The following is a 13,359-nucleotide window of genomic DNA, read 5'->3' on the forward strand; positions in this document are numbered from 1 at the left end:
TGGAAAGTAGAACAATCCAAAAAATAGATATACCTATTTCATCAAAAAATGAATTTGGTTCTTGTGGCTGCAATTCAATTTCATCTTCATCCATGGTCTTTGATTCTTATTAGTCACAGCTCCTAAACTAGAATAAAGTATACCAACATTAACTTTTTATGTCACTTGTTAAAAATGTTATCGTTGATATTTTTATTTCTGAAATGCTCAAATTTCTTAATTCATCAAAACCTATCAAGGGAACATACTGATTTTCAGCAAGGATAGCTGTATTATAAGGCAGGGCAGTTAAATCAACTAGGTTAACAACAGGTTTTTTGTTTGTTTTAATCACTGTGTTATAGTATTACTTACATTAAGTACACAAATCTTAAGTATTGAACTTAATTTCTTTATGTACATTTGTATTAGCATCATTCAGATTAATATAAAGAAAATTTCTTTCACTCCAAAAAACTTCCACTGCCTCTTAGCATCCTTTCTATCAGCAGTTTAATGACTCTTTCAGATTCAACTTTAACACCGTTAGTAAATTAAGGGGAAATGTTCAGCAAGATTTTATTACACTTTTAAATTTAACGTATCCTGCAATTTTCCTACTGATAAATTACAAAATGGTAAAAATTCAAAACTCATCTGTTTAGATTTCTGCATAGCTTACAATTATCTCTTAACTGACCTTCAAATTGTAGATATAATTCTCAAAGTATACTTATATGCTCCACGCCTCAGCTGAATTGGTACCAGCTATAAAAAGGTAAAGAATAAATTCACCTATGAATATAAAAAAAGCAAAGTCCCATTTATAAGATATCTAAAACCAGAGCATGTTTCACTCTCCCTCTCTCCCAGTGAATAAAAATGTAAAGATAAACTTGACATCTGAAACTTGCAACAGTTTAAAAAAAAAAGAAGAAAAAAAAAATTAAAATCTGAAGAGGACAAAAATCAAAGTATATTATTAAAAAGCAAATGAGTAGACAGAGGAGCAGGAAGGAGATAACAGAACAGACTTATTCTTATTATAAGTACCACACAAGCCTCCTAACTGGCTTTTTTATATCCACTTTCTCACTTTTAATTCATCTTCAACAGTGCTGTTAGCTGCAGCATTTTAAGTGCTTATCATTTTTTGGACAATATTCAAAATTTATTTTTCTTGTTAGATTTTTAAGTAGGTAATATACTGAGCATATTTTCTTACTTTCAGCAAGGGGGCCTTGATCCTGAAAATACAGCTTCTCTGCTACCTAAATTCTATAGATAGCATGTCTTCTTCTGTGAGTACATCTTTAATAAACAAGCAACCCAAACATAGTCCCCTCCCCCAACAAACTTATGTACCAAGCCAACATTCCCTCAACCCACCAGGCACCAGGTATCAAATAATTAGGTATATTTCTTATATTCCAATTCTAAATTTAGCATATCTGACCTAGCTTGGGCTCTAGACCATGCTGTCTTCACTCTCCTCCTTTGCCTTTTTACAAACTCTGGTCTTTCATCTAGGTGACCCTTCATGAAATGACTTGCCTCCCTCTTTCATTTCTCTTATCGTTTATCTTCATTCATTGATAATCACTTTTGTAATGATGTTTTAACCTCCCTAATTAAAACAAACCTTGTTAACATTTTAACACATGCAAAAGTATTTTTCTAAAACATGATTTTCAGTACTCTGTTTACAAATGTTTTAGTGACTACTGTTGATGCCAAATAAAATTTAAGCTCTTAGCCTACAATCCTATAAAGTCTGGCCCTAACTACTTTTACAATATCCTCATAATTTCCCTTTGGGCATCTTCCCCTCCTCTTCATCGCCCACCCATGCCAATCTCTGTTTCTGTCTCTCACTGTAAACAAAAATACCCATTGTCTCTCTCCATAAGATTAAAACTCTGTATTGATTTCCTCTTCTATATCCTTTCTGTCGGATTTACCCCCTACAACTCCTTCCCCCATGCTCATACAAAAATAAAATGCTAGACACAAATGAATTTTCATAGCACTATTTCTTTCCTTGCTGTATTTTTTAGTATAAGTCATGGTTATTTATGCCCTACTGTTCCAATAGTAAACTTTACAATACTTATCTAAATACAGAAATAAAAAATTTAATTGTAATTTATATTGTAAAGAAATGAATTTACTACAGGTCACCTGAAACATATCCAATACATTTTCATGATACATTTATTCAAAATACTTCAAATAAGGAGCATTTATTTAATGTCCACTGTTATGATGACTTATATTTTTTTCAAACACAAAAATATGATAAGTAAATAAGTTGCTATCACTTCACTCCCCAAAAAAAACTCCCTGGCTTTGTACTTCTTTTAACTCTTTAAAATATGATTTTGAAGGACAAATGGAAAAAAAAAAAATCTTGTAATAATAAATAAGTAAATAAAACTCATAAAATTAACCCAATAGAATAATTTGTTATGTAAAGATTAGGGTTTTTATAAAGGTTATTAACTCAGGGAGTTAACATCTTTGATGTTTCTTTCTATTTCTCTCTCTCTCTACCTTCCTCTCTGAAATCAATACAAATACTTTTATTAAAAAGAAAAGAATACAGAAAAGGGGCAGAAAGCTTATTTAAAGACAAAATGCCTGAGAACTTTCCAAAATTATGAAGATTTGGACTGTCAAGTTTATGTCAAAAATTTTCACAAAATTTAAACCCAAAACAATATTTTCCAAGACACATTAGAATAAAGCTGTCAAAAATTAAAGAAATAATTTTAAAAACAGCAAGAGAGAATATTTTTCGCATACAAGGGAACCAACAACCATTAAGCTATTAGTAGATTTCTTAGCAGAAATACTTCAATGTTGGAGAGACACAAAATGCTGAAAGAAAAACAGTAGTACCAAGCAAGAATATCTGGTTGGTGAATTTGTCCTTCAAAAGTGAAGATAAAGACTTTACAAATAAAAACTGAGGGAGTTAACTGTCACTACACCTGTCTTACAATAATGATTAAATTCAAAATAGCTAATTAGTTGCATGAAAATATACAAAAATACGAAGTACATTGGTAAAAATAGATGTATAGTCTAAGTCAGAATAATCCAATACTAGTGGATACTGAAATATGGTAGCAATCATACTTGGGTAAAAACTACTGTTTGAATTTTAACCCTACTATTCTGATTTCGACCTTCACTTACTTGCTTTGTTCATCGCGCAATGGGCTTAGGGAGGATGAGTTCAAGTTCTGGGCAAGGTTACAGGCAGAACTTTCTTTTTCATTAAAGAGCCAGCCCTATGTGGACTTAGTGGTTATCTCGATGCTGGCCTCGAAAACAATGCTGTTCTATCCAATTAAAGAAAAATGCACCTGGCATGGTATTGAGACTGTGGGTATATCTGGTCTCTGGCCTGCAAGGTCAGACAGCTAAGTGTATCTTCATCATTCTTCAAACGGGCTAAAGCAAACTAGAAAGCAACATTTTATCTAGGAAGAACAGCAGAAAATTCCAAACAACAGTTTGTTGTAGAATGGGGGTTTTCCTTCTCAGAACCTTTAAAAATAACTATTGTACCTGACCCTAAAGCCTCGCAGCCGTTTGGAGTCCACCTGCGTGTGGTGCTCTTGCGGCTGCCCTGGCCAGTCAATAAATCCTTGTTTGCTTTTTTTTAAATAAATTATCAGCCTTCGGTGGTCTTATTTTGAACCCAGGGTTCGACCCCACAACAGATACACAACATAAAAAAAGTAAGCTGTCTAAAACATAAAATGTAACACTGACAGCAAAATGAAGTGTTTGCAAAATCATTATCAGCTTAATTCATACTAATATATATATAATATGACTTCTGTTAAGTATCATGGTAAACACAAAGCAAAAACTTACAGTAATTATAAAACAGGGGATTAAAGCACACAATAACAGTACTAATGAAAATAATCAGTTTCCACCAAAAAGGAACAAAAGAGAAATAGGGAATTATTAAAAAATCCAGACAACAGTTAAGATGACATTAGTAAGTCCATAGATATCAATAATAATAACTACTATAAAAATAAATGATTTTTTTAGTCAAAAGACATAAGAGTGGCAGGATGGATGATTAAAAAAACACACACACCAATTATATGCTTCTTTTTTTAAAATCCTCAACAGAGGATATTTTTGCTATTGTTTTTCAGAGAGAGGGAAAAAGGAAGGAAATGAAAAGCTGTTGGTCAAAGAGTACAAACTTCCAGCTAAAAGATGAGTAAGTTCTGAGAATCTAATAGCTAGAGTGACCACTATAGTATCAATACCATATTAGATATTGGAAAGTTGCTAACAGTAAACCTTAAGGTTCTTACCACAAATAAAAAACTGATGAAATGATGACATGAAGTGCTAACACTACTGTGGTATCGTTTTACAATATCTGCAAGTAACAAGTCATTTAGTCATACACCTTAAACTTAATATTGACATTCATATTTCAATAAAGCAAGGGATAGAGTTTAACATGTATAATAACCTCTTCTTCATCCTCATCTGCTTCTCTTTTAGAGTTTGAGATATAATTTTGAAATTGTCTTTTTTTTATTAATATGGTAATTTTTCCCCACAGTCCTCCTATATTTACTGCAGCCTTGCTTAGAATTGTGCATTCAGCCATCTTTTCTTCTGTTAGTTTTTATTCCCATGGCTTCAACTACCACTTACAAAAAAATGATACCCCAAATTGACAAATTCAGCATGGAATCTATCACTACCAGCAGAAGCTTGTCTGATTATTTTCATCTGAATAAAACCCAGCCTCTCTAGAAAATAATCACTATGGCTTTTTCTTTATCCCTGTCAGTTTAAGATGTCAATCTTATTCATTCTTTTTCCCAAATTAATAATTATCCGTTCCTTTCTTTTATCCCCATGGTCACTATTACATCTCAGCTCATACCCTGATACCTGGGGAAGAAAATAATCCCTCAAATGGCCTTGCTTCTTTCTTCCTCTCCAATAGATATACACACATACACACAAACACACACACACACAAAAAAAAAAGAGAAAAAAGAAAAGAAAGAAAAAGAAAAAGAAAAAGAAAAAGACTAGAAAGGATTGCTACCAAAGTATAAAAGCATTCCTGCAACCTACAGGAAAAGTAATTCTCTTGAAATACTACTTTGATCATTACACAGCTGCTGAGATAACTTCAACACTTCCCCATTACTTAGGGATACAATATAAACACAAGCTAACATAACATACTTGCTTTGCAATTATCCAATTTTGCCACCTAAATGACAACATATCATTCATCAAATAAGCTTTTGTGTTTCCTTAACACTTTTATTTTGGCATTTCACATCCTGAAATTTCCTTGAAGGTGAGGTTTCTAAAACAAAGTTATGCCTAATTCATCTGTCATAAATGAAATCAATAAATACAGTCGATACCTACCTGCAGAGATATTTATATATGTAGAAAGATGCTAGTGATACCAGAGCCTTGATTTCCTAAGAGCCACCAGTTACTACAGCTAACCAAATATGCTACAGAGAGCTAAATCCTGGCAAGAAATAAAGAAAAGCTCAAGTGAAAACTACCATTAACTGCTGAGTTGCACTCTAAGACTTTTTCTGTAGTCACCTATTAATTCAAAACCTTCAGATGCAAAAGTCCAGCCTTAAAGAAATGCCTACATATGTTATTTTTACCAAAACAAACATTGTTCAATAATGCATTCAACAAATTATTTAATCCTCTATTTCACCACTAAACAATCAAATATGGCAAAAAAAAGTTTTTGCACTTCAAAGATGACCCCTTATTTTAGTAACTTTTTGGGATAGAACTGACAATTCCCTCCAACTATTAGAATAAAATTATGTTCCTAAATTGACTATACATACTCCAAAGAGGCACCACACAACTGTGAAAAAGATGCAAGTGTGTGGTTTGATTATTTAACTGATTTAACAGAAATTGTCCATATCGGTACAGCAATATGAAGTCAAATAAGCAGAATTAACCTGGAAACAAAACCTGAAGATTCAATGAAGAAGCCCTATTGTTATCTGTTTTAAAATTCTCTGAAAATACTTTTACCTAAAACCTACCTCTATTTCAGTTGGAATAGTCATCATCTTAAAATTGACAGACTCTGAAAACTAACATGAACTCCCTGGGAAATCCCATTGTTGAATGTAAAATATATAACATGACACATTTAATGTGAAATCTTTTCTATAAAAATAAAACAAAAATAGGTTTTGATTGAAATATGGTTTTTACTTAGGTAAAAACTGCTGTTTGAATTTTAACCCTGCTATTCTGGCTTCGGCACTCGCTTAGTTGCTGAAACAATAGGGAAGTTGCCACCTAAGGCAGTTTTCCTGTGCCTGTGGAGCAGGACCACAGGAGATTAATTCCCACAGACTCAGAAGCATCAGTAGTCAAAACTGTAGATAACCTTTAGAGATTAACCGCTCACCTCTGCTTCTGTATTATCTGCTTTCACAAGAGAGGGCCACATTCCAATGTCCAGCATTTAGAATTTAGAATTTAGAACAGAAAATTTTTGTGGTTTAGACCTTTAAAAGGATTGCCTACACCTGCAATGGGGCGGTCTTGTGGATTCTACCTGTGTGCGGTGCTCTCTCGCCCAGTTCAATAAATCCTTGCCTGCTTTTTTTAAATCAATCATCACCTCCGGTGATCTTATTTTGAACTAAGGGTTCAGCCCCTCAACAGATAACACAAACCTGACACTTGTTACTTCTAGGGAGAAAAAGAACTGGGATAGATTTGATACCCTTTACCTGCTGGATTTCATTTCTTTAAAATAAAGTGTTATATTGTCCTGTCTAAAAGGTATTTACTTTTTTCAATGATTTTAAAACATTTCATAATTTAAGTATTACTATATTGTTAACTGTGTTACTCTATTTTTAAAAAGCCTTCAAGACTTCAGGTTCTTTAGTATGTTCTTCCCTTTAATTAAAATTCCTGTCAATGAAGCAGTTAATTACTAGTAATAACCTAGTAATAATAACTTTTTATGTTATGCTATATACCCTGTTTTCCTGAAAATAATAATTTTATATTAATTTTTGCTCCCAAAGATGCACTAGATCTTATTTTCAGGGGATGTTTTCTTTTTCCATGAAGAAGAATACGGTACACATTTATTGTTAAATGAAAATAAAGGAAATTTATTACCTGTATACGGTACAGTAGTACGGTAGTTGTCAACACAAACCAGACAAACTGAGAATCCTACACTATCAAGAATTTACTCATTTATTCAATGACAATCATGTCATCATCTTCTGGAGCATCATCATATCAATCCAATTCCTGAGTTTCCTGGTGAATTTCTTGTGACTCCATTTCTTTCAGAATCAGTGGACCAAATCTCTCATGTTTAGCCTAGGGGGGACCTTATTTTCAGGTGGGATGCCTTATATTTCACTCAGAAGGAAACTTGTAACTAGGTCTTATATTCGGAGGATGTCTTATTTTCGAGGAAACACGGTAATAATGAGATATGTATTCATAAAATATTGGTTTTTAAAAAATAATTTGGTAAAAATGAGCCTTTTTTATCAGGTTTATGGGAGGGAATTATTCCTGACCTTCCATTTTCACATGGTGCCTTCTTAATTTATGTAATGTGCTTTAATATTTATATTTTCTATCAAAAACAGTATCTGTTTAGGTACTTAACTTCAACTGGAAAGCTATTCAATTCTACATAAATCTATGTACTCAATTAATATAAAACAGTTTCTGTTCCAGATTATTTTTCTATGGGGACAAGCAGAATGAGAAACTGTCTACACAATTAGAACCTTCAAAATTTAGAAAAGACAAATTATAAACTTAGAGATAGACAATAACAGATTTAATGCTAAACTAAAAACAGGTCTACATTGCTTCTATGTGACAGAAGAAAGAATACACCTAGGGAATTTTATGAACAAAAAGAAACCAAGATGCAGAGTTGCTTCATGGACTTTATGGAGAAATAGATTTTCAATAAATATTATGGACACCTACTATATGCCAAATAAATTTCAGCAATACTGAGGAGTTAAGAATAGTTGTTGGAGTCAAGAAGGGTAATTGTCCAGTAGGTGACTGGAAATGCTAGCTAAGACACTTGAGACAAAATGTAGGCTTAATAGGACACTGAAGCCAGAGAAGAAAATTGGAGAAAAGGGGCAACAGTACTGACTTCTAAGGAGTGCCCCTATTTAGGTAATAAAAAGAACCATAGCTGACAGGGCACAGATTTTCTGAAACCAAAACACTTTTATGGGGCACACCAATTAACTGTGGAATATCTTCAATTTGTAAAATAATGAATTTAGAAATAAGTGGAATAAAAAGAAATAAAACAGATTAAAAGAAATACAAGACAGATAAGATTCTTATTAGGTTAACAATGAATAGTTAAAAGGGAGAAAACTGAGTCACTGAGTATAAGGCAGAGTACCTAGGAAGAGGGCATTCTTCTTCCAGCAAAATAAAAAATTAAGAAAAGCCAAGGCAGAAATAGAGGGAAAGTATAGGGATCAAAAGTTTATATCAGATAATCATTTACATTTCCCAGTTAAGTAAAATAGTAATTTATGAGGTTAAAGAAGTTCAAAGAATAGGGTTGAGTTTAAGAGAATAATAATGTTTTGTAATTGCTGGTGTACAACAATTACAAATATGTTGTAACTATTGTGACTAGGGAAAATACAAATGTAAATAGGGTCAGAGAATAAGCATTACAAAAAACACAATTTTTTTTATAGGAAAGTTACAACTATATAAAAAACACACATGAATTAACACCTCTTTATCTTAGTTGGCTAATAGTCTACCTATTTGTTTTCCAGATCATCAAGGTTTATCCCTTAAGCAAAATATTTTATATTTAACAGTTTCCTATGGAAATTCTTTAAATTATACACTTACTGGTCTTAATTGTACACTTAAGTGTAACTTACTCTTAATCTTGACCCTCCATTGTTGTTATACTGGAACATCTGCTGCTGCTGTACTGTGCAGCATAAAATTCTTCTTTAGTACTCTTCTGTGTCTTTCCCAGCTGTCAAGATATAAAGCAACTACTTCTACAGTTTATGTTTACTCTTTATATCTCAAAAAATAAAGTGCATTTTTGCAACTTCTAGTATGTTTTCTACAACCTAGTTTCTTAGACTTTCCTAATCATAGCCTTTCCTGATAAACATGATCTCTCTCAAATAGCTTCACTGCTAAGATCTGTTGCACTTTAGGAAAAGGAGAGTTGTTTTATATATTGTAAAATCCTAAGAAACAAGCATTGTGGTACATGTTCTCCGGAACTTCTGCATCTAGAACATTCATATATTAACCAAAACATGATCTTTAAAGCCTGGCTTAGTGATGAGAAATAAAAATATTATTTTCACGTGGAAGAAATTTTCACCAGGGCAAAGAAGGTTTGCATAAGGCAATATTCAAACTGTCCTAAATTATTTCTAATTTTCAACTGAGATAAGTAAAACTTTGTTCACTAGGGGAAAACTTTCTGAGCAAGTTTACTGCTGTTTGTATTTACCATATAGCTGAAAAGGAGACAAAAAGTAGCAACATTCTTGGTATTTTTCTAGTAATATAAAATTGATGAACACACTAGTCATTATTTGTCAATTTTGAAACTTTCCCAACAAGTAAAGCCAGTACTGCTAAATGAATTTGAAGCATCGCTCAGGTGTTCCATCACTTAGCTATATTCATCATCTGATTTTTTCTAGCCAAATTTCTACTACTTCCAGTCCAGCCAAAGTAAACATTTGTTATGTTCGGAAGAAGTTTAAATGCCCAGTCTGTGTAACAAACTCATAATCATCTTTCTGTTAATTTCCCAAATTACACTTCAGGAACGAATCATTTAATCCTTTCCGATGCTCCAAATATCAGCCACCTGAAGTACATTTCAAAAACCTCTTCAATCTCTCAACACTACATACATCCTGTTCTGATTTCCTAAGTTTACCAGAAAAGCTGATTAGCACGAAATCTAAACTACTTTAATGGAAGGGAATTGTAAGTAAGAGAAAATCTAAACAGTACTTGGATTCACTAACCGGTAAGAATGCATTTTGTCGCACTTCCCAAGAAAAAATCCCTTTTTATGTCTCATAAAATCATCACTAACTTGAGCACAGGCTTTCATAAAGTTTTCTAATTAAAAAAAGTAGTATTCAAATATTACTCAGCTTTCGAGCTTGCAATCTCCAATTTGATGCCCTATTAAACAATGGTGGTGTTAACTTTTTCCACAAGTACAACTGTTTTTATTTTAATACATTGTGAGGCAACTGCTAGAAAAGCAACAGCACGGAGGACGCCCTAATAGCCACGAATCACTCTCCTTAAGTAAAATGAATGAAATTTCTTGGGGTTTCATTTGCCTTAGTGAGCCCAGATTTCTGGTTTACCAGGAGCTCCGACCTTTCCACGAGGGAAAAGCACAGGATTCGTAGTGCTGCCGCAACTCAGTTAAAATGCAGTTGAAGCAACTATCAGTCACGGCAGTACGCGATCAAGAAGGTGGCACTACCGCCAAGCGCCAAGGACCCATAGCTGCAGCGAGGGCAATGGCTGCGGTGGGAAGCGAGCCACGCCCCGTTCGCGCGCATGCTGCAGTACCATAACTGCCGCCGCCGCCCGCTATCTGGCCTCTCCCGACCTACTGCGGTGCAATTTTCACGATTCCGATACCGCCTTCAAGATGGCGCCCCCTCCCACTCTCAATCGTCCCGAAGCAGACGCAGAACCGACGACACCATATTGTACCACGCCCCCCTGCCCTCCGTCCCCCGCGACTCCTCCCTCCCCCGCTCCGCCGTCTATACACAAAGTGAAAATCCGTTTGACAGGCCTGAGGCCTTCATCTCGAGCCTTGTCCGATCCAAGGCCTCTCCCAGCCCAGAGCCACCCCCTCAACCACTGCCTGTTTACGGAGCACATTTCCGCCATAGTTCGGGGCAGCCAGAATATTCCCCGGGCCTAACCGCGGCCTCCTCGAGCCGCTTGGTGCCCCGCGCCTCGCTGTTCTGCCTATCGCTATGGCATTTTGGGGGCCGCCGACCAGGCCGGGACCAGGCCGGGACCAGGCCGGGACCAGGCCGGGACCAGGCCGGGACCAGGCCGGGACCAGGCGGGGACCAGGCGGGGACCAGGCCGGGACCAGGCCGGGACCAGGCCGCAGCACACGCTAGGCCTTGCGGCCGCGGCGGTATCCGGAACTCACCCAACCCGGATACCGATGGTAGCCGTCAGTGGCAGCTCAGGAGTACCGGCCTGTCTTTCCGCTGGTGGAGCAGGCGGAGGAAGAAAGGAGGAGCCGAGTTCAGAGCTGACAAAAAAAAATGGTTCAGCTCCCGGGCAACAGTCGTGCCGTCAGCACGGAACGTCACTGCCCTGGAGACAGACCTGGGGAAGTGCGGAAGGGTAGATGGGCCCCTTCCGCCCACCAGGTTCTAGGGCACCTCCAGGGTCTCGCGACTGCGAACCCAGGGGCCTCGCTGCTTTGGGGTTTCCGGAAGCTGGAATCTCTGTCGGACGTTTTTTCCTCTTCCGCGCTTCCGCCCGCTGAGATACTGGCGCCAACGCCACAAGGCCTTAGCATAAAGTCCTCTCAGGTGGGACCCTACTAGGGCACCCCCGAGTAGGCCCCGGCCGCCACCTTCCGGTGCCATCACGGGAGACCAAAGACGCCCTTCCTGACTGAGGAAGTTGTTTATAGGCACTCCACCTTCTACCCCCACCCCCAATAAATGTTTTTTCTTCATCCAATGGCTGAAACAGAATACCAAAACTTCCACCATCCCCTTTTTTCTTTTATTTCACATAATATGAAACTAGACTTGCTAGTCAAAATGGATACATAGGCAAGAGGAGTGATCCTACAGCAACTACCAAACTGTTCAATTTTAAAATAAAGTGTCAGAGAACCAGTGATTTGAACATGAAAAACAACTATACTTTTAATAGGGGCAGAAATAGAATTTTGGGGACCAGCTATAATTGTTAGAAATAATAATCATGCTCTGTTAACAGTGATTATTTTGTTCTGAATAAAGAAGAAACATTCTAACCTGGCTCCCAGGTCCTCTTCCCTCTGGGAACTATCTATTATCCTGGAAAGATTAACAACCTTGTTACAGTAACCAGAGCCCCAGCCCTTTGAAAATTCCCAGCCCTTTGCATATGGTCAGCCCTTTGAAGACACACATACGCACATCACACCACCTCCCATCCCCAGCCTTTGCATACCTATAGGCCTTTGCAAATCTTCAGCCCCTATTACCTGAAAACTACCCATTTAGCACATGCTTTTGCATACTTCCCCATGTAATCTTTGTCCTTTTATCCAATAAAAGCAGCCAGTTTAGGGCGGGGCGGGGGGGGGGGGGGAGGTGAAGGGGTCAGAGCTGATATTTTTGCATGACCTGCTGTTCTCCCATGCTGTCAGCAGTATTGAAATGTATGCTTACATATGATTCAACAATGTCTCTGCTTAATTGGCTTAAGCAGTGACAGGCAGCACAGACCCATTGATCATCTGGTTACATCTTGTGGCAACTATGAAGGAACATAAGCAAAGGACTCCTCTGAGGTGAATACCAGGGAACCTGCTTGCTTCCTGGACTTGGGGGTTCCCAGGACTGAGGCCTGGAGTCTTATTTGCAGTGCTGTCAGGAATTCTACTGTTCTAAGTCCTAACCACCTTCTCAGCAATCCCCCACAAAGAGACTTCAGTTGAATCAAGCACTTTTGTATGTCAGGAGGAGGAACTGCGTTTGTATGGCACAAGAAGTGTGAAAGAAAAGAGCCACATGCTAACCTGACAAGCTCAGGGAAGGCCTGTGTGGCGGTCTTGCAAACCCAGAGACCTAAAATAACCAAAAAGATGGTTTGAAAATTAAATATCTAACAGGTTATAGTAGGTAGTGTGAAAGAAAAGAGCCACAAGCTAAACTGACAAGCTCAGGGAAGGCCTGCGTGGCGGTCTTGCAAACCCAGAGACCTAAGATAACCAAAAAAGATGGTTTGAAAATTAAATATCTAACAGGTTATAGAAGGTAGTCATGTCCCAGAGATTTCACCTGACAAAGATCAACTTTGATCTTTTACTGATCCCCTCTGTCCTCCTGCATCTGAGATAACTGTGAGATGTCTGGGTAACTTGTAACTTCCTTTTACCCCGGACCCCTCAGGGCACAACAAATGGCCTCGAGACATTCCTCATTGTTATTGTTATCAAGTTAACTGTCAACTGTTAATTACGTTGGAGTATCCTGTATCCATCTCCGTGAAAGAAGCTCCTGTCCATCATTTAACCCTTCACCCTAT

General features: G+C 37.0%; 1 protein-coding gene across 1 annotated transcript in view; it reads right to left on the bottom strand.

The window, feature by feature from the left end:
- The window catches only part of LOC311615831 (zinc finger X-chromosomal protein-like), a 33,222-nt gene extending 21,866 nt beyond the window's left edge, over positions 1-11,356 (bottom strand). Inside the window, exons 1-2 of the mRNA XM_084871264.1 lie at positions 11,255-11,356; positions 34-127 (exon numbers count right to left, since the gene is read on the bottom strand). Of these exons, the coding sequence (XP_084727390.1) occupies positions 34-94 (61 nt within the window). The 5' untranslated portion in view covers positions 95-127; positions 11,255-11,356. The remainder of the gene's footprint in view (positions 1-33; positions 128-11,254) is intronic.
- Positions 11,357-13,359: the final 2,003 nt, after the last annotated feature.

This window comes from Pipistrellus hanaki, assembly GCF_964339955.1.
Source record: "Pipistrellus hanaki genome assembly, chromosome: Y".
Lineage (NCBI taxonomy): Eukaryota > Metazoa > Chordata > Mammalia > Chiroptera > Vespertilionidae > Pipistrellus > Pipistrellus hanaki.